The following is a 27684-nucleotide window of genomic DNA, read 5'->3' as shown; positions in this document are numbered from 1 at the left end:
GTTCAGATTGGATGGGGGAGGAGGTTATACTCATGTTGTTTGTAGTTGGTCACCAGATGCGACTATACCCTCCAACTAGCCCATGAGATCACAGGGTGGAGTTGGAACGGTACTACATCATGCCCTGAAATTCCATAGGGGGACGATGTATGATACCCAAGAAAAAACCAACAGAGCACTCTAGAACTGAGTTTACAGCTATCAACCTTAGCCAATGCTACATCTAACAATTTGGGGACTCTCAAACAATCGGTTATAACATACTGGTAAAATGACTACCAAAATCGGGCTGTATTGGATTTGATGCTAATGAAAGAGAAGGGTGTATGTGAAGTTTTGTACCTGTCAATGGACAACTGCTGTGTTCACTCCAAATGCGTCAATGTAGCTTCAAGATCAAATCAACAAAAGAAAGTGGTGAGACTCAGAGGCAATTGCTTCTGCACCAGGGTCTAACTGGCTGCGAAAGGTTATGTTACATTCAGATTTTCTTTGATGGGGTGGATGACCAGCCTTCTCCAATCTTTAATAATGCTTGTAGTTATGATTATTGTTATCTGTATTGCAATAATTGTATCAGACACGTGGTAGTGAAGCCTGTACTAACGATTAAGTATACTCCCTTAGGACCTGTTCATGCACTGGATATTCCTGTGTCAGATATTCCACTTTAATTCTAGACCAGAATGGAATGATGGCCCACAATGAGCATCAAATTCATCAGACTGCGCTCCCTTTTAAATTTGGAGGCAAGAGGTGACTGTACCACCACTCCAAGGAAACCAGTCAAATCATGACTATGGTCACGGGGTGGATTGTGTGGCAGTACACTCCCCCACACCCAACAGGAAACAAAACTTCTCCAGGCAGGGAGAAGAAAAAAAAAACCCAAACCCTAGAGGCCGCAGGTTGAAATTTGAACTGGCCAGTCGAGATGCACCAGGTACACTGAAGTGACCTTTTGGCCAATAGGGATTAAAATAACCACAGATCAGATTTGACAAGGGTATAAATGGGGTCCCACTGGAGGACATTTTGAGTCAGTCCTCCTCGGAGCAGCGGGTTTGCATTCGGGACTCTCCCCTTAGGTCGGGACACCGCCCGAGGTAATTCCTCGAGGTTGAGAGCCCTCATCTTTTAGGTGAGTGATATGCGCATTTTGAGTCATCATTTTTAAATCTTAAGAATTCTTAAGTCGGCTGTGTAGTACTCATTCCCCTTACATCATTGATCCTGCGGTTCAGAAATGTTACCAGAGTTCTAACTAACTTTTTACTGAAGAATAAATCTGACTTTTAACACCTGTTGAATTTGATTGTGTGAGCCTCCGTAACAATGGGACAATTACATGCTGATTATGCGGGCAATAGTAACTTATTGGTCTACACAACTGTATTGTAACATATATAAACCCTGCTTTCCTCTGTATCAGGGTCCTCCATGCATTAGTCTGGGGCACCCCTGTGTGCATAGCTAAAATAAGAGAATAAATTCCCTTGGCAATTCTATGGTAAGCATCCTTGTCTCCCTCTTCAGCTGGCGAAGAACTGACTTTTACACCCCTGATGACTCCCTTGAGCCATTTCCCTTGAGCGGTTGTAGCATATACGTTTGCTTCTTCAAGCGCAGCTGGAAAAAGCAAAGGCTGCTTACAAAGACTACGCAGATAGATGTTGGTGACCAGCACCAGACTTTGCAGTTGGGGACTATGTTCTGTTATCTGGTGAACATGTTCGTTTGGTGCGGTTTTTTTCTAATTTAGACTACTGTTATCTTGGCCTATATAAAATCGCACCCAGGTTAGTCCAGTCGTGTTTTTTCTGCAGCTTCCACGTGCTCTCAAGATTCACCCTGTTGTTCACATCTCCCTATTATAGAATCATAGAATCATTTCGGTTGGAAAAGACCTTCAAGATCATCGAGTCCAAAATTTTAAAACCCATTCACCCAGATCCCTTCTAGCAGCAACCTTGACCTCCGCCTCCAATTACAGTCCAGGGCCAGAGAGAATATCACATCTGGGCTATTTTGGATTTCAGGATATCCTGGGGTACCCTGCAGTATTTGATTGATTGGGCAGGGTATGGCCCAGAGGACCATTCCTGGGAGCTGTGTCAGAGGTGCATACCCCAGCTAAGGTTCAGGCTTTTCATATCCATTATCCTGCTAAGCCAGGTCCACTGGAGGGTGTGGGGGCACACCCTTGGTGAGGGGGTGGGGATGGTGTCAGGTTTATGCTTGTAGGTGTTCAAAGGAGATGATGTCTACATGTGCCCTTGGTTTGTTATCAGAAGAGCTAATAAAACTGGCTAGCAGGCAGAGGTCAGCATCTTTGAACTATTACTTGCCTAGAGTCTTTGAATCGTATGTCTTTGTCTCTCATTTTGGGCCTGCCCTGACAATTATAGATTTTTGGCTAACAGAACAGAGCAGAAGTTGTACTGTACAAATTAGAATTATCTGGAACTTTTTTCCTTTCACCCTTGTTCCAAAAGCAACATTAAATAAGTGGTTTATCTCGCAAAAAGAAAGATTAGTCACTTAATGTTTCTGAAACCACAGATAACCCAATGTGAGAAGACTTAAGTATACAAGAAGTTCACATCTGCAGCTTTAAAACAGTGACTTGAGAAACAGCAAGAGTCATCCCTCACCTTGATTCTGCTGACAGCCTCTTGTGCCTGCATCATTCTCACATTCTTGGAGGGAGTTTTGTCAGAAAGGAGTTGAGTGGAGCCGAGGTAATTGGCAGCAAAAATTATTCCATCAATCAAGTCTTCAGGATCACAAGGTCCAGGAACTCCAAATACAGGGGGGAAAAATCACATTAAACCATGGTAAAAAAAAAATAATATTCTGACTACTTGAGCCTGTACCTAAGAGCTGTAAATGCTCCTCTGAACTACTTCACTTTAGCATGATGGCATGACAAACAGTACTTTTAATCAAGGCATACAAAACACCGAGCATGTCTTCTCAATACCTCTCCAGCAGAAACTAATTGCTAATTCAATTTCTCACAATAGATCATTCTCCTATAAGGCAGGGTTCACTCTAGAGCAAAATAACCTCTTTAGTTTTGTTCTTACATAGAAACAAGAATATTTAAATTGTTCGCTCAGCACTTGGAACAGGTAGTGGAATCTCCTCAAGAGTGCTTTACAATTATGATACACCCCCCCCCCCCCCATAATAGAGGCGATCAATATTATCAAAATCACACTCGTTCCCAACAAGGGTATTGTGTTGGGGTGGGGAGGTGTTAAACAAAAAGATTTTGATGGTAAATATACAGAACAAGGGCTCTTGTGTTTGGAAAAAGCTACCGTCTTAGTCCTGCAAGATACTTAATGACTTCAGCTCTCATCAGCTTCTGTGTAAAGTTAAAAGTTAAAGTAAAAATCACCTCACAAGTCAGTACAGAGAAACATGTATAAAATACAGGTTTTCAGGTGTTTGGGAATTATATCTGCAGAAGACAGGGCTTTTCTCTATATGTTAAAATTCTCATGATCTGAGAAAAAGGAAGGTTTATGCAAGAAGCTTCTTGTTTTGCTACAAGTAAGAAAAAAAATATCTATGTTCAAGGCCAGTGAAAATGTACAGATAATCATCATTTGAGCAAATTTGAGAGAATTGGTAAAATTGTCTATATTTTATCAAGAAGTATAAACTGGTTTTGCTCTCTATTTTGCTAGGAACAAAACCTGATCCTTTTAGAACAGAGTTTTTAGTCAACTCGAATTAGCCTGAGATTTAAGAGGTGCTAAAGCCTGAAGTTGAACATAACACAAAAATGCCAATTTTCTTCTAATTCACCAAAGATGACATTAACAAGGACTGAGAACTTTGCCCCCAAAAGAATATGTCATTATTAAGTTAATAAAGAAATTAGTAGCTAGAGCTAAATCTTAATCACACTCATAATACACACACAGATATGAGTAAATACACAAACTTTATCATGAAGCTTTCCCAATTTATGGCTTCTTTATAGATGAAAGTTTATGACTACTGATTTTGAGGTACCTTAAGTGTGCTCAATCTGTTCAGATACTACATAAATGGACACCCCAAAAAAATGAAAGTAATTATGGTCACTAGTCACTTTCAAGAATGAAACCCAAAGGAATGGAATTTATATTGTTAGGGCTGCAGGCAAATGATTGGGCCACTGATTAGGCTGTGGCCCAAGGTTCAGCTAATTGAACAGGATGTGGAAAACTACTGGCCGTGACAGGTAACAGAGTGAGAAGCTGCCAAAAGTTAAAGGCAGCGCCATGGGGGATGGCTGGATTGCACTGGTGGTTAAGGGGGAGCTACGTGAGACTTCACAGACACCTGACAGGGAGCATTGGGGGCCTTTGGGGGAGTAGAATCTTGCAAGGCCAGCAGTGCCTGGGTAACTGTAGCATATAAGGCTGAGTGTCTAGAGACTGGTATCAGAAATACCAAATTTGGGTACAGATGTAGCAAAATGGACCAGTGGGGAAAAAGTAGAGGTGGGTTGTTTATTTGGGAGGAGACCAGGGTGGAGAATGGGGGGGATCAAGGTAGATGGGGAGGGGAAGTACAAGCATGGGAAAATGAAGAAAAGAGGGGATAGAAGAGGCTGGTCGCATGTAAGCAGGCTGCTAGTCAGTACACTTGTTTGACTGAGCCTTGTGCCTGATCACTGCAGTCTGTCCTGTCTTCTTATTAAATCCTTTTTCTTAATTCATTTTTCTGTGTGCTCTCACCCTCTATCCTATGTGAGCGCTGCAAGGTCTAAGTGCCAGCAACTGGAGGAATCAGGGTGTTTATATTTCCTTAATGAATTTTAATACTCTGTGTGTGTGAGTGTGTAATTTGCTAGCAAACATCAAGCTGGACTAGCTGGCAAGTAGGAGACCTGCATCTGGAAAGACTCAAGGTGTGGGTGAGGGGCCCCAAGTCTAGGCATGGATATTAGAAAGGGAGATACAAGGATGACAAAAAGGACGGCCAAGCAGCGGGAAAAAGGATAATAAAGTATGTAAATCATGCGACCTGTGGTGTTTGTGGCCCCCCATTGGGCAACCCTGTGCTTGATCAGTCACTGCAGTCTAAATCTGGACAATGAACAAAACTTGTTGTTCTGACCATATGATACATGTCAAACCTGATTCCATGATCAGGACAACTGGGGGGGTTAGGGTGCTTTCCCTGGCTATCAGGGGAACACCCAGATGGGATAGAGTAAGCATCCTGATATCACTATGTTGGTGCCTGTTCCAGGCCTGACAGCATCAGCATCTTACCAACCACTTCCAACCAACCACATAGCATCTAGAAGTGCTACATATTGGCATATTATTGCTCAAGCCCTGAAACTATACAGTATTTTAATTGCCGATATTTGTAACACTATGCATAAAGGCCTTATCACTACTTCCATTACCAAACCCTTTATAGCATAGTTCTTGATCAAAATACAAAATCTTAAACATAGGGTGAAAGAGGTACAGATAAGACTGGAAGCATATTCAAAAGCAGAGAGGAACATGTTTTATTTTTATGAGATGTGAACACACTTGCAGAACAACAGTATTGTTCTTCACAAGTCCCCTTCTGTACATTATGTTAGAGTATGAAATTATCTGCTGAATAAAAGTGTAGTGCAGGTGAAAGTTTTTCTCAGACTATCAATTACCTGCATAAAAATAGTGTGTTCAATGTTTTAAGCAACTGCCCACTGGACCAATATCTCAGAGAATGCTAAGAGATTTTTTTTATTTCTTGGGGGGCAGGGTCACACTTTAAGATGGTCCATGACAGAGAGAGGGCTGTCTACCAGAGACAGATCCTTCATTGGTTTGAATTTCCAAACCTCAGCTAGTTTCAAAGCAATCTTATGTAATTTACACCAGTTCATCCGGTCACAGGTTCTAAAATATACAACATATACTTTTAAAGACTAAACCAATGCTAAAATTTACAGTCTAAAGACAGTACACTGTAAAGCAGTCAAGGAATTCGAAGACATTCCAAATTAAATGACATCAGCTTTTTTTTTTCCATTCTATAAAGCATAAGGGTTATTTAATCAGAGGATAAGTACCTGAAAATCAGTGCAAGTTTCCTCCTACTTGCCTGCCAATTAAATCTCAGGTTTGTGGAGATTTTGACTGTTTTGTCTAACCTCTATTCCTTATCAGACAACAAATTACTCTCTACACACATATTCACATACATTATGAATTCCACGGTGTTTTTTTTTAATCAGTGATTTAAATGATATCGATAACAACCCAGTAGAAAGGTGGCAGGAGCCATCAATAAAATGTTACAAAATAAGAGAGAGATTTTACTCAACTTCCAAAAAAGCCTACTAGGGTTTAATTCAAGTTCCAGGTTGGACACAGTTTAATCTAAATCAGTTCATCCAACCTTAGCAAGTTTTATGTTCTGCACATAAAAATAAAGTTCTATACATTAAAAACATTGGAGTTCTTCATATGATGAAAAAAAATTAAGTTATGAAATATATCTTACCTTCAACATATGTTGGGAAAGAAGCCAAGCTTTTTCCGGACTGTAATCAAGACAAATAGGATTTCAAACAGAACAAAGTATGCTTAAATACACATTAAAAATTCCTCCATAAAAATGAAATCACAGTAATAGTTATTAGCAAAAGATGGTGAGAGTTTATTAGGAAAATATTTTCTTTTAAATTAAAAGTCTGACCAATTATTAGAGGGTTATTATCCCTAAATATGGTATATTCTATTAACACGTTCATCAAGCAGGCAACACACTACATTATTTTGATTTAGCTCTTGGTGTTTGGCAACATGCTTCCTGACTACTAATTAGTGCTGTGCTCTCTTTAACAAACAGAAATATAGGAAAATACATAATCTCTCAAAGACATTTTCCAAATAAATACATATGGAGATATTTAAAATGGACCAATACTATTATTATTCATGACAAAAAGCATTGACCTGCTCTGTTAATTATGAACCAAATTTAATTACTTATTAGGATTGTTCTTGACAGGCTATGTAGCCACCTATATCTGCTGGAGTAAATGCATTTAATAACAGTCCTACACTGATTATGTTTATACTGTAATAAGCACAAAAGCACATATAAACGTGCGTGATTTAGACAATGAAAACTGCAAGCAAGGCATTTATTCCTTGTTTGTTTAATCAAGTAAAGTCTCACTTTCATGAAAGGTGGACTAATAGAAAAAACCCCAAAATGTCCATCCTACATTTGTAAACACACAGATTAAAATAATGCCTCATTTCCAATTGTAATTTTCTATGAAAGACTCTGTGGTAACAGTATAAACATCTAGAAATTATAACTTCAGGAAGACTCACCATTTTGTTATATTCAACAATATATAGATATGGGAGAATTTACTAAAGACAACTTTGTATAAAAAAACATGGTAATAGGTATACTAAAGCATATGCTGCTATTAAACCTTTTTGAAATAAAAGTTTTGGATAAGCCAAGCATTACAAGATGTTGACAAACCTGAACCTCATTCTACAATGCATTAAATTTGGAGCAACTCCTATATATATATATCAAAACAAGATTCATGTATGATCAGGATAAAGTCCAGTGTCTCAGAAGAGGTTCAGTTGCATTTACGTATTCACATATATACCAAGTCATTTTCCTTTATGATAGGCAGTTTAACAGGTTCTGTATGCTTGTGACAAATCAATCACTTGGGAAGTGCACACTTACGTGACAGGTAAATGACTAATCCAGTGAGTCTTTTCCATTTATTTTTACAAGGATGCGAGGAAATAAGTAATATTTTTCATACTACTACACTGTCCTCACTGTAAAATAATTGGTGGCAGAAAAACAAAAGGCGCATGAAACAGAAAACAGAGCCTAGAGAACCTTAAAATACTTGGCCTTTCCTCATGAAAGAGAGTTGCTGAGTTGTCCAGCAAAACCATGAAAGATCTTGTGGTGGATTTGGCAGTGTTAGGTTTATGGTTGGACTCAATGATCTTAAAAGTCTTTTCCAACCTAAATGATTCTATGATTCTTCTCAGAGACAATAACAGCAGAGAGAAATTTGTGACTAAGTAATGACTGCCTGCTGTCAAAACGGTTAAGGGAAATCAAGTGCTGAGAGAACACAAGCATTTATTTTCAAATCAGGATTGGCTGTTCTTTGGCTATTCAATTTGTTGTGATGACTTTATTTTTACTGTACCACCTATCCCCACTTCAATAATTGCATGCAATTGCTGCTACTGTGATGCTAGCAGAGATTCAATTAGCTGGATTCTGACAGGCCTAGAGAACAAAACAACTGTACACTTCCAAAAAATCAGAGGCAGCTTATCCACATAAGTATCCTTTTCAAAGCATACATATAATTTTTTTAAAAGACTCAAGGCCTAACCAAATTTTATGTATATAATTACAGGTTTGACAGATATTCAGTAATCTGACTAGCCAATAAAACTTAATTTCAGGATAAAGCTGTGTAAACTAACATCAAATTAATGTTTTTATTAGAAAGGCTCTACACAGACAATTTTTTTCATTCATTATCCATGTCAAGAAACACTGATAAAACTAAAGCAATAACAAGGTATCAGATAACATTATTGAAAAAGGGAAATAAATTTTTAATTATATATCCATGAGTAATAAAAAAATAGGTCATTAATGTTGAATTACTGTTTTTTTCCATCAACTGAACACTGTAAAATTTACATTTTAAATAAAGGTTTTGTTAAGACCTAAAAGTGTTTCCCAAAAATGATGAGGCTTTGTCATTATTATTTTTGTAAGGGAGGTTCTAAACCATGCAGTGTTGCTTATTTGTGTGGAAAAAACCCCAGCACCCCACAACACATCTGACTGAAATTACTCTGAAATTTATTACTTTTAACACTGTATGTAATCACATATTGAAAACTAAAATGGGTAGCATCTTGTTTATTTTTTCCTTTGAGTAAGATTAATGATATCTAACAACTGTCAGCCTTTAGAATTGTCATAAAGCAACTACATTTGTAAACTTAATAAAGCCAGAGGCTTTAGCAAGCTAAAGAACATTGTAGATGAAATCATAATGACACAATCCAATACTGTTGAAGGCTTTGGTGCAGGATAAATTAAGGACAAAATTCCCATGTCTTCTGAAAGCTTCCATCCCCTTCTAAATGCAAGCATAGATTTAAATTAATATATATACACAGGGTACAAGCTTTTTTTCCTCCTAGATGATAAAGAAGAAGAAAAAAAAAAAGAATGGACTAAGTCTTGTTTAAATTTCAACCAATATTTCTGGTTACAGTAGATTGGTTTATCCATTTGTAGAAGATATCATGCTGTTAGCTGATAGCTATGCACAAGTTATCTATCAGCAACCGTGTCTACTTGCTTACAGATCTCTGTTAACAAATCTAACATTGAAGTTTGAAAAAAAAAATTCTCATCTCATCTCAGTGAGATGAGAAGCATTTCTCATCTCATCTCAGTGGAACTACTGCAGTGTGGAAACCTGCCAGGTACAGGCCTTGAAAAAAAAAAAAAGAAGTGTATAGCTTGCTTTCAAGGAGCCCAGAGTCAGAACTCCTAGATTCTAGTTTCAGTTCTGCCTGTGAATCATTGGCGGGCTATTGAGAAATCACTTACTTGTTCCTATGGGTCAGTTTGCCCATCAGTAAAATAGTAGGCAGCATTAAATTACTACACTGGAAGGGCCTATTCACCTGGCTGAGAAATGTTATTTTCTTTATGGCAAGATATTCTGCAGAGACAAGGAAGAGGGCTAGCTCCTCTTGCCTTGAATACAGAGGTGACGTTGGCAGCTGTTCCTCAATAAATCAATACCCTCTAGCCTGTCAAACAAGTGTTGTTGTGGCCAAACACGGAGTAAGAAATGCCCTCACAAATGGTCTTAGATATAGTACGTTATGCATTCAGTCAGACAGGGAGGCAAGCACAAAGGAAAAATGTCAAATCAGTTTTTTCTTTTTGTTACTGTTTTGGTACAAGAGTGGAGATTAAACATGTACAAAGAGGTAAAGAAAATAGAAAGGCATAAGCAATACAGACAAGACAGTGGCTTTTAAAAAGATTGCACTACCTCTTTATTAGTGGAGGTCTCTGCTGTACTGCAGACATCCTGATGATGTTGCCTACTTGGTTCAGCACCCCAGGGTGAAGAAGAATCAGGAGATAGAGACTAGACATGGTAAGAAAATAAAATTACATAATTTGAGTGACCGATGTAGAAATATCTCTGGTTTGGCAGTGGGAATAAGAAATGAGGAAAACACCAGAACACGACAAACGCTTTCTGAAGTGTTATAGCTCTTCCTTTTCATTGCAATGATCATCCACAGTCTATTGGGATGTTGAGACTTATCTAAACAGCTAAATCATCACAGAAAACTTTTTTCATTGTCAATAATCTATTAAATTAAACATGTTGAAAAATTAATAGCTTCCCTCAGTGGTGGACAACTGTGGTGGGTTGACCTCAGCCAGCTGCCACACACCCACCCAGCTGCTCTCTCACTCCCCCTCCTCAACAGAACAGGGGGAGAAGATGGAAAAGCTCATGGGTTGCGATAAAGACAGCAAGATCACTTACCAATCACTGTCACGGGCAAAACAGACTTGACTTGAGGAAAATTAATTTAATTTATTGCCAATTAAAATAGATTTGGATGGTGAGAAACAAAGACAAATTAAAACAACACCTTCTCCCCACCCCTTTTTCCCAGGCTCAACTTCACTCCTTCATTCCTGACTCCTCTATTTCCCCACACCCAGAGCAATGCAGGGGGGATGGGGAACAGGGGATTTAGGTCAGTCCATAACAGTTCCTCTCCCCCACTCCTTCCTCCTTACACTTTTCCCCTGCTCCAGCATAGGTCCTCTCCACAAGCTGCAGATCCTGTCAGGAACAATCTGCTCCAGCATGGTTTTTCCACAGGCCTCAGTTCCTTCAGGAAATATTTACCTGCTCTGGCATGGGGTCCTCCATAGACCCCAGTGTGGATATCTGCTCCGGCGTGATCTCTTCCACAGGCTGCAGGGGAATATCTGCTCTGGAGCCTGGAGAACCTCCTCCTTCTCCTTCTTCTCTGACCTTGCTGTTCATACTACTGTTTTTCACTTTTTTTTCCCCCTCACTTCTCTGCTCATCATCTGGTGTTTTTGTCCTTTCTTAAATGTTTTCACAGAGGCACCACCAACTTCACTGACTGGCTCAGCTTCATCCTGCTGTGGGTCCATCAACAAGCTGGCTGGAACCAGCTGTGTCCAGCACAGGGCAGCCCCATACCTCTTCCCACAGAGACCACCCCTGCAGTCCCCCGCCCACTACCAAAACTTTGACTAAATCTTAATGGAGAAACCATCTTTCAGACTATTTCCTGCACTCATTCACTATCATAAAGAATGTTCTTCTCTGTTCTAACTATAAAACCTCCATCAGGTATCATATACTTGGAAAAGTCATATTAGAAAAATAAAGCAAACAGCACAGAAAACCTGTATCATGAATTTTCTATCTCTATGTGATCCCCCAGCAAATACCTTGGTAAGCTGCTATGAGAAATGCTATCATACTAATAGGAGACTCCTATGGAATGCTGCTAATACTAAAGAGCTATAGCTAGGTATCTAAAGTCAAGAGTAGTAAGTACTTTAGTGCAAGTATGATACAAAAATACAGCATGTAAAAGAGTGTAAAGCTTTGACCCAGCAAGTATGTCAAAACCAGATCTTTAGGAGATGTGGCAGTGCAGATGCCACAAGGTGAACCCTCAGAGGAAGCTTTAGTATTCAGTTATGCACACTGTTTGGGTTTTTTTGCCCAGCATCCCTGAAATTCTACAGTCTCCTTCAACATAGTAATCTTGGTCCTTGCTTTGCCAGATCAGTAGTTTTTCACTAATAGTAAAACAGTCAAATACTCTTCTTCTAGCTTCATAAGCAATTATTACATTCCTTCTCTAAGCCAGCTAGTGTTATAACACTGTAATATGACTATATTTCTGCTTTGAGATGGCAGCAGCAATAACCCAGAAGCAAATTCTTGGCTGCATTCCCACCCCATCTTAAATCTTGAACTATATCAAATATTATGCTATGAAATCTTATTTCTGCTGCTTTTTCTTCACAAAAACACAACAAAAAAATCCACACACCCCTCCTTTTCCTCATTTCTTGAAAAGGCCTATCTTGTATGTTTACTAAAAAGAAATTCCAGAATCACATTCAACTAATAGAGACTACCAAAGAGTTAGAAAGCAATTGTTTATACAGATGCATCCTAGGTAAACAGTAGCCCTTGCTGCTGCTTTTTTTTTTCTTTCACAACTGTGGGGCAAAAAAAGACATATAGAAAAGGTGATTTTGTGAAATGGCACCTAGAATATGGGAATATACTTGCACTATGAAAATGATGAATCATCTATCACCCATAAGATCCCTGGCACTCTCACAAGGACTTTGAGAGAGTTATATACTTCCTAACTTACCATGTGACATAAAATGTTACAGTTTTGTGCTGACTCAACTGCACAAGTAGCATTTCCTATTGTGGTGGGTTGACCCTGGCTAGATGCCAGGTGCCCACCAAAGCAGTTCTATCACTCCCCCTCCTCAGCTGGACAGGGGAGAGAAAATATAACAAAAGGCTCATGGGTCAAGATAAGGACAGGGAGAGATCATTCACCAATTACCATCATGGGCAAAAAAGACTCGACTTGGGGAAAAATTAATTTAATTTATTACCAATCAAATCAGAGTAGGATAATGAGAAAATAAAAATTAAATCTTAAAACACCTTCCCCCCACCCCTCCCTTCTTCCTGGGCTCAACTTCACTCCCGAGTTTCTCTACCTTCTCTCCTCCAGCGGCACAGGGGGGACGGGAATGGGGCTTGCAGTCAGCTCACCACACGTTGTCTCTGCTGCTCCTTCCTCCTCAGGGGGAAGATTCCTTACACTCTTCCCCTGCTCCAGCATGGGGCCCCTCCCACAGGAGACAGTTCTCCATGAAATTATCCAACGTGAGTCATTCCCATGGGCTACAGTTCTTCACAAACTCTTCCAGCATGGGTCCCCCGCAGGGTCAGAAATCCTGCCAGAAAACCTGCTACAGCGTGGGCTCCTCTCTCTCCATGAGTCCACAGGTCCTGCTAGGAGCCTGCTCCAGGACGGGCTTCCCATGGGGTCACAGCCTCCTTCGGGGGCACCCATCTGCTCCAGCGTGGGGTCCTCCACAGGCTGCAGGTGGATATCTGCTCCGCCATGGTCCTCCATGGGCTGCAGGGGGACAGCCTGCCTCACCATGGTCTTCACCACAGGCTGCAGGGGAATCTCTGCTCTGGCGCCTGGAGCATCTCCTCCCCTCCTTCTTCACTGACTTTGGTGTCTGCAGAGTTGTTTCTTTTACATGTTCTCACTCCTCTCTCCGGATGCAGTTTCTATTGTGCAGGGGTTTTTTCCCCCTTCTTAAATATGGTATCACAGAGGCACTACCACGATCGCTGATAGGCTCAGCCTTGGCCAGTGGCAGGTCTGTCTTGGAGCTGGCTGGCATTGGCTCTGTCGGACATAGGGGAAGCTTCTGGCATCTTCTCACAGAATCCACCCCTGTAGCCCCCCCGCTATCAAAACCTTGCCATGCAAACCCAATACACCTATTCCCTTGGGAAAGCATTCCCATCGCATTCCTATTCCCATTAGATACATAATACTGTTTATATTATGGTTAAACATAAAAGGTGTGAAATGCTGTCAACCTAACAATGACATCATATATAGATATTGGAAGACTGAGCTTTAAGCGGTAAGCAAAGACAAAAAAAATAAAGCATACGATCCTTCAACACCAAATGTATCCACAAAGAATTCTCTGAAAGCCTGAAAGCTCTCATATTCATATGCCAAAATAATAATAAAACTTTTACATAAACTAATCTAATTGCTGACATATAGAAATTCAGCACTGTTTAAAATGTTAATGGTTTTTCCAGTAGCATCACAAAAATCCTAAGCTAGTCTTGTCTACAGAATATTATTCTTATTGACCTATCAGAAAGATCATACAGCTGCCTTCTAGGAACTGTCTTTCCATGTTTGCTACAAAAGTTTCTGAAAGAACTACTGCAGCCTGACCAATCCCCCTCCCTGCCCCAAATCCAAGCATCATACAATCTACAGTGTGCTACAAGACATGCAATTAGAGTTATTCCCAAAAATGCTTGTATGTCCAAGTTTTGTCTTTGAAGAATAATTGCCTGTTTGTCTTCCTCAGAAAAATGAAAGCACAGAGGTACAATATACAACATACACTACAGCCCATAAGTAGCTTTTATACCAATAGCAAGAAATATTTGATAAATCATGGAGGACAGACAATTTACACAGCTACTTGAAAACGCTATAAACTAATGTCAAAAGCAAATGTCCAATACAGCTTCTTTAAGAGTTAACAGAACTGCTTTAGAAGCCTAACTAAAACTTTGTCAAGATACAAACAATAAATGAATGTCAGTCTTTCTATTATTACCATAGAGAGCTTTGCTACTGACTTATAAAGCGCTTTTTTCCAGGAATCTTAATAATAATAATAAGCACTGCAACCTTTTTTTTTCTCTTCCTTGAAGACCTACCTACATTTCACTTTTAGCCCAGTACATCCAAAAATTCTCCATCTTAATTGCATTGTTTCAGTGTAATGATGTGATCCACTTCACCTGAGAGTCCTTCACTGCCCTTTACAATGGGATTTAATAACAAAACACATAATAGGAAAGACAATAGCACTGTGTTGCATCAAACCTATCCTGGTCAACCCAGTTGGTTAGAATGTCTTCTAATACTAAAATCTGCTCGGTTTAGAAGTGATGCTGTTTACCAATTTTTTTGCAGCAGTATATCTCAAGACCTATGATTTGTGCACTGCATACATCTTCTATTTGTACCTTTAAATGCCTCCTTCCCATACTCAGCTAAGAGCATTCACAACATAAAATTTCCATATGGAGATAGCTCTTGCCAATCATTCTTCCGTAGGAGACTACTTTGAAGATATAGGCCCCTGCCCTCCCAGAGGGATGAGAAGTATATACCTAGGAGAACCATAGCCTTTTCTAAAGGGAATCCCTGTATGCCATTCTCTCTGATGTGTATGTGCCAAAAAATCCATGCTGGTCTATCATGCATTATTCAGGAGGGCATGAACTGCACTTCTCCAGTTCTATGCACAGAATAGCTAATCTAACTGCAGCTGCATAGCCTTTTCCATGCAGTGTCAGTTTCTCGATGTCATTACTCTTGCTGCTGTGCAAAATGAACTGATACTATATTTAAAAACAGATAATACAAAACTGGGAGAAGTGGCTGATACTCCAAAGGGTTGTGCTGCCATCCAGAGGGACCTTGACAAACTGAGAAATGGGCTGACAGGAACCTCATAGAGTTCAGCAAAGGGAAATGCCAAGTCCTGCACCTGGGAAGGAACAACCCCAGGCACCAATACATGCTGAGAGCCACCCAGCTGGAAAGCAGCTTGGCAGAAAAAGACCTGAGGGGTCCTGATGGACATCAAGTTGAACATGAGCCAGCAATGTGCCTGCACAGCAAAGGCAGCCAACAGCATCCTAGGATGCATTAGGAAGAGTGTCACCAGCAGACTGAGGGACGTGATCCTTCCCCTCTACTCAGCACTGGTGAGGCCACACCTGGAGTCCTGTATCCAGTTCTGGACTCACCAGTACAAGAAAGACACAGACATACTGGAGTCAGTCAAGCAAAGGGCCATGAAGTCTATTAAGGGATTGGAGCATCTTTCATGCAAGGAGGGGATGAGAGAGCTGGGACTGTTGCTCCTGGAGAAGGGAAGGATCATTTCCATACTTCGGGCACCTTCTATCGGATTTTATTGGTAATTACACCCAATCCATGGGGAAGTCAGGGGGGGATACTTCCCCCCGCCCGTTCGCCTCCCTTCTCTCCTTCCGACTAATTACAACAGCTTTTGAGAATTTTGAATATCCTTGGGATGCGCAAGCCAGTGTGCTGTTAGTGCTATGCCTCCTGAATATGTTTCAGGTCTTGTTTAGGGCTACAAAAAGGCTCTTTAAGAGTACCACCCAGAGATCTGCCCCAAAGCTGGATATTCATGGGTGGCACGGCATGTGGGAGGATATGGGCAGGTATCTAGAGAACTTCTCACCTCCAGTGGCTTGGAAGTTCACTCCCGAACAAGTACAGAACCCTCATGAAGTGGTAGAATATTTGAAAGGAAAATGCTGTGGCTATTCCAGAGACGCACAACTCGCTGCACTGTGCTGGGCCCTGGCCAGTATCTACCAAACACTGCTTGATATTAGGCAGCACCCTCAGGGGGAAAAGGGGGAAAAGATGGAAAACAGGGCAACAGGCACCGTGGCTACCCCTACCCCGGCAACAGGCAGCGTGGCTACCCCAACCCCGGTGACAGATACTGCAGCTAAACCAGAGAACCAACCTGTGCCAGTATCAGTCGCCCCTGTACAGAAAAAGAAACACACAAAGAAATCAGTTCGCTTAGTGAGAGATGAAGATGAACCAGGGTCATCGCGAGAACAGGAGGAAGAGGCAGAACCTGAAATAATTACCCGATCTCTATTCCTGAGTGAGTTGCGTGACATGCGAAAAGATTTTAGCCGCCACCCAGGTGAGCACATTGTTACCTGGCTGCTCCGATGCTGGGATAATGGGGCTAGTAGTGTGGAATTAGAGGGTAAGGAAGCCAAGCAGTTGGGATCTCTGTCTAGGGAAGGGGGCATCGACAAGGCGATTGGGAGAAAAACACAAGTCCTCAGCCTCTGGAGGCGACTTCTGTTAGGTGTAAAGGAAAGATACCCCTTCAAGGATGAAGTTACATGTCACCAAGGCAAGTGGACCACCATGGAGAGAGGTATCCAGTACCTGAGGGAATTAGCCGTGCTGGAGGTGATTTATAATGATCCAGAAAATGCGCAGTCACCCACAGATCCAGATGAAGTCCAATGCACACAACCCATGTGGCGGAAGTTTCTACGAAGTGCGCCACCAACCTATGGCAACTCATTGGCAGTAATGTCCTGGAAAGAAGGCTATGGACAAACGGTGGATGAATTGGCTGTCCAACTCCGGCAATACGAAGGAAGTCTCTCTTCCTCCCTACGGGCCTGTGTCTCGGCTGTAGAGGAATTGTCCCGAGAGTTCCAGCAATTCAAAGTGGATATGTCCTCCTGCCCACCTGTACAGGCCCGCATCGCAGCTATTGGGAGTAAGCACTCCTCTGCCCAAGAGAGAGGAGAGAGAAAGTACACACGACGGGCTAACCTGTGGTTTTACCTGCGTGACCATGGAGAGGACATGAGGAAGTGGGATGGAGAACCTACCTCAGTCCTGGACGCACGGGTACGGGAGTTGCGAGAAAAAGCAACCAGAAAAGAGGATTCTTCTTGGAAAACTGCTGCTCCAGTTTCCCGTGAGCAGTCCCCCAGACGCAGTAGATGGGCTGATCCCATTTCTGATCCTCTTGAAGGGACTTCTGATTCACGTGTGCGAAAAGTGAGTAACGGATATTCTAACCAGGATTAGAGGGGCCCTGCCTCCAGCCATGTGGAGGAAAGGGACAACCGAGTCTACTGGACAGTGTGGATTCGATGGCCTGGCACATCAGACCCACAGGAATATAAGGCTCTAGTAGACACTGGTGCACAATGCACCCTAATGGCATCAAGTTATAAAGGGGCAGAACCCATCTGTATCTCTGGTGTGACAGGGGGGATCCCAAGAGCTAACCGTATTGGAAGCTGAAATGAGTCTAACCGGGAATGAGTGGCATAAACACCCCATTGCAACTGGCCCAGAGGCCCCATGCATCCTTGGCATAGACTATCTCAGGAGGGGGTATTTCAAGGATCCAAAAGGGTACCGTTGGGCCTTTGGTATAGCTGCATTGGAGACGGAGGAGATTGAACAGCTGTCTACCCTGCCTGGTCTCTCTCAAGACCCTTCGGTTGTGGGGTTGCTGAAGGTTGAAGAACAACAGGTGCCAATTGCTACCACGACGGTGCACCGGCGGCAATATCGCACCAACCGAGACTCCCTGATCCCCATCCATAAGCTGATTTGCCAATTGGAGAGCCAAGGAGTGATCAGCAAGACTCACTCACCCTTTAATAGTCCCATATGGCCCGTGCAGAAATCTAATGGGGAATGGAGACTAACAGTAGATTATTGTTGGCTGAATGAAGTCACGCCACCGCTGAGCGCTGCTGTGCCAGATATGTTAGAGCTTCAATATGAACTGGAATCAAAGGCAGCTAAGCGGTATGCCACAATTGACATTGCTAATGCATTTTTCTCCATTCCTTTGGCAGCGGAGTGCAGGCCACGGTTTGCTTTCACTTGGAGGGGCGTCCAGTACACCTGGAATCGACTGCCCCAGGGGTGGAAACACAGCCCCACTATTTGCCATGGACTCATCCAGGCTGCACTGGAAAAAGGTGAAGCTCCAGAGCACCTGCAATACATTGATGACATCATCGTATGGGGCAACACGGCAGAAGAAGTTTTTGAAAAAGGGAAGAAAATAATCCAAATCTTTTTGAAGGCTGGTTTTGCCATAAAAGAAAGGAAGGTCAAGGGACCTGCACAGGAGATCCAGTTCTTAGGAGTAAAATGGCAAGACGGGCATCGTCAGATCCCTATGGATGTGATCAACAAAATAGCAGCTATGTCCCCACCGACTAATAAAAAGGAAACACAGGCTTTCTTAGGTGTTGTGGGCTTTTGGAGAATGCACATTCCAAATTACAGTCAAATTGTAAGTCCTCTCTACCAAGTGACCCGGAAGAAGAACGATTTTAAATGGGGGCCTGAGCAACGACAAGACTTTGAACAAATTAAGCGGGAGATTGTTCATGCAGTAGCTCTTGGGCCAGTCTGGGCAGAACAAGATGTTAAAAATGTGCTCTATACTGCAGCTGGAGAGAATGGCCCTACCTGGAGCCTCTGGCAGAAAGCACCTGGGGAGACCCGAGGCCGACCCCTGGGGTTTTGGAGTCGGGGATACAGAGGATCGGAGGCTCGCTATACTCCAACTGAAAAAGATATTGGCAGCATATGAAGGAGTTCGAGCAGCCTCAGAAGTGGTTGGTACTGAAACACAGCTCCTCTTAGCACCCCGACTGCCAGTGCTGGGCTGGATGTTCAAAGGGAGGGTCTCCTCTACACATCACGCAAGTGATGCCACGTGGAGTAAGTGGGCCGCACTGATCACACAACGGGCTCGCATAGGAAACCCCAGTCACCCAGGAATTGTGGAAGTGATCATGGACTGGCCAGAAGGCAAAGATTTTGGAATGTCATCAGAGGAGGAGGTGACACATGCTGAAGAGGCCCCGCTGTATAATAAACTGCCAGAAAATGAGAGGCAATATGCCCTGTTCACTGATGGGTCCTGTCGCATTGTGGGAAAGCATCGGAGGTGGAAGGCTGCTGAATGGAGTCCTACACGACTAGTCGCAGAAACTGCTGAAGGAGAAGGTGAATCGAGTCAGTTTGCAGAGGTGAAAGCCATCCAGCTAGCGTTAGACATTGCTGAAAGAGAGAAGTGGCCAGTGCTCTATCTCTATACTGACTCATGGATGGTGGCAAATGCCCGACGGGGGTGGCTACAGCAATGGAAGCAGAGCAACTGGCAGCGCAGAGGTAAACCCATCTGGGCGGCCGCACTGTGGCAAGATATTGCTGTTCGGATAGAGAAGCTAGTGGTAAAAGTTCGTCACGTAGATGCTCATGTACCCAAGAGTCGGGCCACTGAAGAACATCAAAACAACCAGCAGGCAGATCAGGCCACCAAGATTGAAGTGTCTCAGGTGGACTTGGACTGGCAACGTAGGGGTGAGCTATTTATGTCTCAGTGGGCCCATGATACCTCGGGCCATCAGGGAAGAGATGCAACATATAGATGGGCTCGTGATCGAGGGGTGGACTTGACCATGGACACTATCGCACAGGTTATCCATGAATGTGAAACATGTGCTGCAATTAAGCAAGCCAAGCGGCTAAAACCCCTGTCGCATGGAGGGCGATGGCTGAAATATAAACAGTGGGAGGCCTGGCAGATTGACTATATCACACTCCCACGAACCCGCCAAGGCAAGTGCCATGTGCTTACAATGGTGGAAGCAACCACTGGATGGCTGGAAACATATCCTGTGTCCCACGCCACTGCCCAGAACACTATCCTGGGCCTTGAAGAGCAAGTTTTATGGTGACACGGCACCCCAGAAAGAATCGAGTCGGACAACGGGACTCACTTCCGAAACAACCTCATAGACACCTGGACCAAAGAACATGGCATTGAGTGGGTGTATCACATCCCTTATCACGCACCAGCCTCTGGAAAAATCGAACGATACAATGGACTGCTGAAAACTACATTGAGAGCAATGGGGGGTGGAACTTTCAAACATTGGGATACACATTTAACAAAAGCCACCTGGTTAGGTAATACTAGAGGATCCGCCAATCGGGCTGGCCCCGCCCAACCAAGACTTCCACATACTCTAGAAGGGGATAAAGTCCCTGTAGTGCGCATGAGGAGTATGTTAGGAAAGACAGTCTGGGTTAGTCCCCCCTCAAGCAGAGACAAACCCATCCAAGGGGTTGTTTTTGCTCAGGGACCTGGGTACACCTGGTGGGTGATGCAGAAGGATGGGGAAGTTCGATGTGTACCTCAGGGAGATTTGATTTTGGGAGAGAATAGCCAGTGAATTAGGCTGTATGATATTTAACTGCCAAATAACCTGCCAATGTATGTCATTGTATCTATAGTGTCTATATGCCATATCAAGGGTATTACAGTAAGAATTACCCAAATGACTGAAGGATGGACTTTGAAACTGAGCCAAGTACAACAGTGATAGAACTTGAACTGGCGCCCAGCAATTTCCTCAAGATCAACATCTTCGACCTGCAGGCCAAGGGCGTGGGTTGCACCAAATGTACCAGCCACAAGCTCCAGAGGCAGCATACAACAACCTAACACCTCACACCATCTCTCTTATCCTGAAGGACTGTTACAACAGATGGAGCCCCAAAGTCATGGACTAAATAAAACTGATGGACACATTGGAGGGATAGCCCATCGACTAAGGGAATACTATTTGGGGGGGGGGTGGGGGGGTGTCCATATACATATATATATATAAGACAAGGAAAGTGGTAGTGGTTGATTGGAAAATGTAAGATCTGGGCATGATGTAGATGGTATAGAATAAGGGGTGGATAATGTCCTGGGTTCAGCTGGGATAGAGTTAATTTTTACAGGAACCTGGGAGGTGGGGGGGCATAGCCGGGGCAGCTGACCTGAACTAGCCAAGGAGCTATTCCATACCATGTGACATCATGCTCGGTATATAAATGGGGAGCGGGCTGGGGGGAGCTCTCTCGACTTTCGGTGGGGGAAGTGGCAGAGCGTCGGGTTCCGGGTGGTGAGCAGTTGCACTGTGCATCACTTTTTTTTTTTTTGTATATTCTTTCATTAGTACCGTTGTTGTAACTTCTGGGTTTTTTGTGTGTTGTCCCAGTAAACTGCCCTTATCTCAACCCTCGAGGTTCCGGGTTTTTTTTTCTTTTCTCTCCTCCGTCCCCTCCCTATCCCACCGGAGGGGGGCGGGAGGAGTGAGCGAGCGGCTGCGTGGTCCTTTGTTACTGGCTGGGCTGAAACCACGACACCAGGTGTGTTTAATCTTTATTAGAGAGATCATCCGCAATTAGGCTCCTTGAACTGAGTGCAGCAACTTATAGAATGCTGTTCCAGATTGTTTCAAAGCAGAAAAAAAGCATTAAAAGTGTCATGGTTTAACCCCAGCCGGCAACTAAGCACCACACAGCCGCTCACTCACCTTCCTCACAGTGGGATGGGGAAGAGAATCAGAAAGGCAGAAGTGTGAAAACTCATGGGTTGAGATAAAGACAGTTTAACAGGGAAAGCAAAAGCTGTGCATGCAAGCAAAGCAAAATAAGGAATTCATTCACTACTTCCCATTGGCAGGCAGGTGTTCAGCCATTTCCAGGAAAGCAGGGCTTCATTGCGCGTAACGGTTACTTGGGAAGACAGGTGCCATAACTCTGAACGTCCCCCCTTCCTTCTTCTTCCCCCAGCTTTTTATTGCTGAGCATGATGTCATATGGTCTGGAATATCCCTTTGGTCAGTTGGGGTCAGCTGTCCCAGCTGTGTCCCCTCCCAACTTCTTGTGCACCCCCAGCCTACTTGCTGGTGGGGTGGGGTGAGAAGCAGAAAAGGCCTTGACTCTCTGTAAGCACTGCTCAGCAGTAACAAAAACATCTTGGCATTATCAACCCTGTTTTCAGCACAAATCCAAAACATAGCCCCATACTAGCTACTATGAAGAAAATTAACTCTATCCCAGCCAAAACCAGCTAAAGAAGTAGAATACAGAGCATATGGAAGATTTGAAGTGCCTCTAGAACAGTTAAGCAATATTTTTTTTACTTCTTAAAGGCATTTGTGACAAAGAAATAATTTTAGCAGTTATCAAGACAAGTAAGCAGTAGCTCTTGATCTAAAGACCTACTGCTTCTTACCCTGACCAAACCTAAAGTCAAGAGCACAAAATTAATCCAATGAAAAACTAGAGGAAAAAGTGTTGAAACTCTAGTACATTTCCAGTTAGCTTCTGTCACACATTCAGTAAATAAATTCCTCTTGAGGAATTGGTTATACTTGAAAACTTCAAGCTAAGAGGATATTCCCTCATGGGAAGCCATCAGGATTCAGACAATATAAAAGGAAGAGGCACCTGATTCTCCTTTGACTCATTTTTGTCAGGGAGCAGCAAGGGCTGGCTGCTCTGCAATCAAAAGTGAGCCAGGAGTGGAGCACAATAATAAGGCAAGCAGGAGGAGTGACCTCACTAACAAGGAGCCATAATGCGGAGCGGTAAGTCCGGGTCAGGATTAGGGCCAGAGACAGTAGTTGGGGTCAGACACAGTCCAGTCTTCACCCAGCAAGTCCGTAGTGATGAGGCAGGTCCAAGGCCAAACCAGGAAGCCAAGCCAGCAGGTCCAGGTCAGTCAGAATGATGGAGGTCTGAGACCAGGCACAGACACAACTGCAATGTAGCACAGGCAGGGGCCAGTGGTAAAGCCTCAGCTTAAAAGCAGCTCGCAGGGGAAAAGAAGAGTCAGGTTCTCACTTCTAGCTCTCTTCACAACAGGTCTTATCAGTGAAGGAGCTGACCTTGTGTGGAATAATTGCTAGAGGTGACTTATCGATATGTCATCCCCCCTCTTAAGGGAAGGTAAACCTCCAGGGTGGAATGCAGTGGATATGCAAGAAATCTGTTCCATAATAATTCCCTAAGCAACATAACCTGCAACCTTAGATGTTAGCAACACCAGGGGAGCTTGGTATGCTGACTCTGAGAAACAACACGGAGGGTGGAGCAGAGCGGAGACACCGCAGCCAGGCTCTGTGATATCATCGCAGGGAACTGGAACTACTGGAACAAGAATGGAAGGTCCCTGCATTGAGTCCACTGAAGCAAGGAGGTGAAATAATGGGGGTTCTGTCAATACTATTGTCTTACTTCTGATTTATATCATAAGTGCCCAGTTCTGGAGTAGTGACACACTAAATCATGTTCTCTGGGTGAACTTTGCTCATTATAATATCATTATAATACCAAAACACACCTCCATCCCAAAAGCTACCTGCCTCCAAGGTGCGACCACCCCTCACTGAGCATGCGCTCTGAATTTTCTCTAGCATATACCTTTAAAAGTAAAGCGAGGAGATTTTATACCAATCATAATAAAGGTATGTATGACTAGAGTCACTCAAGCTCCACCCAAAAATAAGAAAATAGTATAAAAAGGCTTAAGAGAGGAGGAATGCTAGGGAAGATACCATCATAGACAAGTCGGGAGGACATCACTGACTTCTGGGATCAGTTGACAAGCTGAACCTCTCTTTCCCCCCATAGGGACACCTATTGGGTAAGATTCGAACCCTCAGTTATACCGAGTGCTTCCCTGGGAAACTTAGAAATCTCTATAGAGTTTTACCATAATTTAGTGTGCTTGTAGTCAACTGTATTATTATTTGCACATGCTTTGCAGACAGTGTATTTATCACCGGCAATCCAAAAGAACCTGTACTCCTGTTGCTTTAATAAACTGTACTATTCATTAATCTAGCCATGATAGTTCCTTGAACGCGACCAAACTCCCTAAGTCTGGCCGTTTTAGTTCGTTGAACGTGACTAAATTGAAAGTACGGTGCGCTATTTGTGCATCTGTAATCATGATAATTCAATATATTGAATGCGACCGGACTTATAGTGCTGAATTGGGCATCACTCAGAATCTAAGCCTAGCCGCCCCCAGCCCCTCTGATATCTGAGGATAAGCTCAAACGCAAGGGTGCGGAGACTCAATTAAGCGCTCAAACTCTCTGTGCAAGATTCCCTTTATTTCACAAAAGAATCCAACTTATATATGTTTCAACAAAGATCCAGAAAGTACTAACGGCACACAGCCAATACTACTAACACAGGAGGGCATATCTGGCCCAGCTGGGATGTTTGCCAGTCCTCAGAACAGTTAAAGATAAAAACATTCCATAGACATACTCGTGACTGTCTTCAGCCACATCTTCCCAGGCCTACACAAGGCCATCCTCCAACCTGACCTTGTGAAACTAGTTCTTCAAAGGTTTGGCAAACATGCAGCACAACAAATTCTAACGGTCACTCTTGAAAACAAATGCCAGGTGTTCCGAGCTGCTCCCACACAAGGGGATTTATTTTCTGCCAAACTTCTTTATCCTTTAACGTAACACCTTGGACTCAGCCAGCTAAACTCTTTGACTTGGCCAACTAAACTCCTAGAAGGGGGATGCGCTCCAGGTCCTTACAATTGTATTCCACAAATGTCAATGTCACTTCTGACTTTGAGTGGAACGGCCAATGAATACTACAGAATTTCTTTTATATTGTAATGTGCTGTTAAAATGTACCACTGCCTGAGAACCATAATACTTAATCATGCAGAATGAGGGGTTTAAAAAATAAAATAAGAAAAAATAAATCCTTAAATCCTAGAGAAATAGAAGGTCCAAACCCAAGAGCCCTAATTTCAATTAGGGTTAGCACCCTAATTTGGGGGGGGGGGGGGTGGTGGTGGTGTGTGTTAATGACTTCTTCTAGAAAGGTTTGAAAAGGACAACGAGAAAGATGTGGGAATTATATGTACATCAGGGAGGAGATGAAAAGAACGGGGGAGATGTGCAAGTATAAAATTTCAAAGTATTTAATGTGAGCACATCAGCTCATTCCCACTCCCTTTCTCCCCTTCCAAAAACAAATTAATTGAAACTTTATTGCTGCCATATCCTAAAGTTCCTTCTCAAGGATCTGAAATATTCTTGGATTACATTATTGTGAAGCAGGTTTTAAATATTCGATAGTTTGCCTCTCCTTTCTTGGAGCCAATGAACCTCAAAGGCCCATACATGCTTCCATGCACAGAAATTAAATAGGTAAGCAAGAGCATACAAGAGTTGCAGATTTTTTAATACTCATAGAGAAAGGATGAAAATATAAAATTGAAGCTTCACGGTCTATTTATAGTCTAATATATTTGCAAATGAAATCTCTTTGTTAAAGTCCCAACTAAAATGAGATTCAGATCTGCTAACACAATGAGTTTACCTGGAATATCAGGAATGCAGCCTACTATTGGACTCTAAGCATTATCTTTAGCTATGCTGCTGATCTCACACTAATCTTCTGGCATGTTCTGTCCTGTCTGCCCCCCCCCCCCCCCGTGATACATATAGGTCACTCCTTGATCAATAAGGCATCCCACCAAATTAACAGGTGATAACAGAGGGGTGTTATTAACCCTGCCTACCCATTGGAGTGTTCAGGCCATAGCATCAGTGATCACCACCTTTTTGGGGTCCCTCCCCTCTTGCCTGTAAACACACTCCAACAGCCCAAGCAACTGTAGTTGTTTACCCCCTTAGTCCCTCCACAAGGATATCACATTCATGGGATCAACAGGATTGGGCTATTGCTCAACATATCCCTCCATCAGCCAAGCCCAAAGCCCACCTCTCTTGCGCAGGGGAATGTTTACAAGTGGCATAGTGTTATGGGTTTGTGTGGTGCGGGGGGTTTTTTTTGTAGCAGGGGAGGGGCCGCAGGGCCGGCTCCTGTGAGAAGCTGCTAGAAGCTCCCCCGGCTCCAAGTTGGGCCCGCTTCTGGCCCAGGCCGACCCAATCAGTGACAGTGGTAGCGCCTCTGGGAGAACATACTTAAGAAGGGGAACCGGTAATGAGCAGGGGTATTGGAATGTGAGAGGAACACCTCTGCGGATACCGAGGTCAGTGAGGAAGGAGGGGGAGGAGGTTGATGCCCCTGCAGCCCGTGGTGAGACGGCAGGCTGTCCCCCTGCAGCCCATGGAGGTGAGCGGGCTGGGGGGAGCTCTCTCGACTTTCGGTGGGGGAAGTGGCGGAGCATCGGGTTCCGGGTGGTGAGCAGTTGCACTGTGCATCACTTTTTTTTTTTTTGTATATTCTTTCATTAGTACCGTTGTTGTAACTTCTTTTTTTTTTGTGTGTTGTCCCAGTAAACTGCCCTTATGTCAACCCTCGAGGTTCCAGGTTTTTTTTCTTTTCTCTCCTCCGTCTCCTCCCTATCCCACCGGAGGGGGGCGGGAGGAGTGAGCGAGCGGCTGCGTGGTCCTTTGTTACCGGCTGGGCTGAAACCACGACACAATGTTATTCCAATTTACAAGAAGGGCGTGAGGGAACTACAGACCTGTTAGTCTAACCTCAGTACCTGGAAAAATTATGGAGAAGATCATGCTTGGTGCTATTGAAAGGCATTTAAAGGACAGTGCAATCATCAGGCACAGTCAACATGGGTTCACAAAGGGAAAGTCCTGTCTAACTAATTTAATATCCTTCTACGATAAGGTCATCTGCTTAGTGGATGAAGGGAAGGCGGTGGATGTAGTTTTTCTGGATTTTTAGTAAGGCTCTTGATAGTGTCCCTCACAGCGCCCTTCTGGACAAGTTGTCCAACTGTGAGATGAACAGGTACATGGTGTGCTGGGTGAAGAACTGACTGAACAGCAAGGCTCAAAGGGTTGTAGTGAATGGGGTACATCTGGCTGGCGACCAGTCACCAGCAGTGTTCCTCAGGGTTCAATTCTAGGGCCAGTCCTGTTCAATATTTTTATTAACGATCTGGATGCAGGAGTTGAATGCGCCCTTAGTAAGTTTGCTGATGATGCCAAACTGGGAGGTGCTGTTGACTCTCTCGAGGGACAAGAGGCCTTGCAGAGGGATCTGAATAGACTGGAGCATTGGGCAATCATCAGTGGCATGAAATTTAACAAGTACAAATGCCGGATTCTGCACCTGGGACGGAGTAATGCTGGACACAAGTATAGATTGGGAGAGGAGTGGCTGGAGAGCAGCCCTGCAGAAAGGGATCTGGGGGTGCTGGCTGACGGTAAGCTCAATATGAGTCAGCAGTGTGCCCTGGCAGCCAAGAGGACAAGCCACATCCTGGGGTGCATCAAACACAGCATAACCAGCTGGTCAAGAGAGGTGA

The 27684-nt window shown here is 43.3% G+C and overlaps 1 protein-coding gene across 4 annotated transcripts in view; it reads right to left on the bottom strand.

Annotated features, from left to right (window-relative positions):
* LOC128136228 (amyloid-beta A4 precursor protein-binding family A member 1-like) overlaps positions 1-27684 on the bottom strand; it is a 155317-nt gene that overhangs the window by 52137 nt on the left and 75496 nt on the right. For 3 of the 4 annotated variants that reach the window (XM_052775457.1, XM_052775460.1, XM_052775458.1), the window contains exons 3-5: positions 10109-10207; positions 6514-6553; positions 2655-2800 (exon numbers count right to left, since the gene is read on the bottom strand). In XM_052775457.1, coding sequence (XP_052631417.1) covers positions 2655-2800; positions 6514-6553; positions 10109-10207 — 285 coding nt within the window. The remainder of the gene's footprint in view (positions 1-2654; positions 2801-6513; positions 6554-10108; positions 10208-27684) is intronic. The other variant, XM_052775459.1, reaches the window with a different exon arrangement.

The sequence above is a fragment of the Harpia harpyja genome, chromosome W (assembly GCF_026419915.1).
Source record: "Harpia harpyja isolate bHarHar1 chromosome W, bHarHar1 primary haplotype, whole genome shotgun sequence".
Lineage (NCBI taxonomy): Eukaryota > Metazoa > Chordata > Aves > Accipitriformes > Accipitridae > Harpia > Harpia harpyja.
This window is presented reverse-complemented; position numbering and strand designations above follow the sequence as displayed.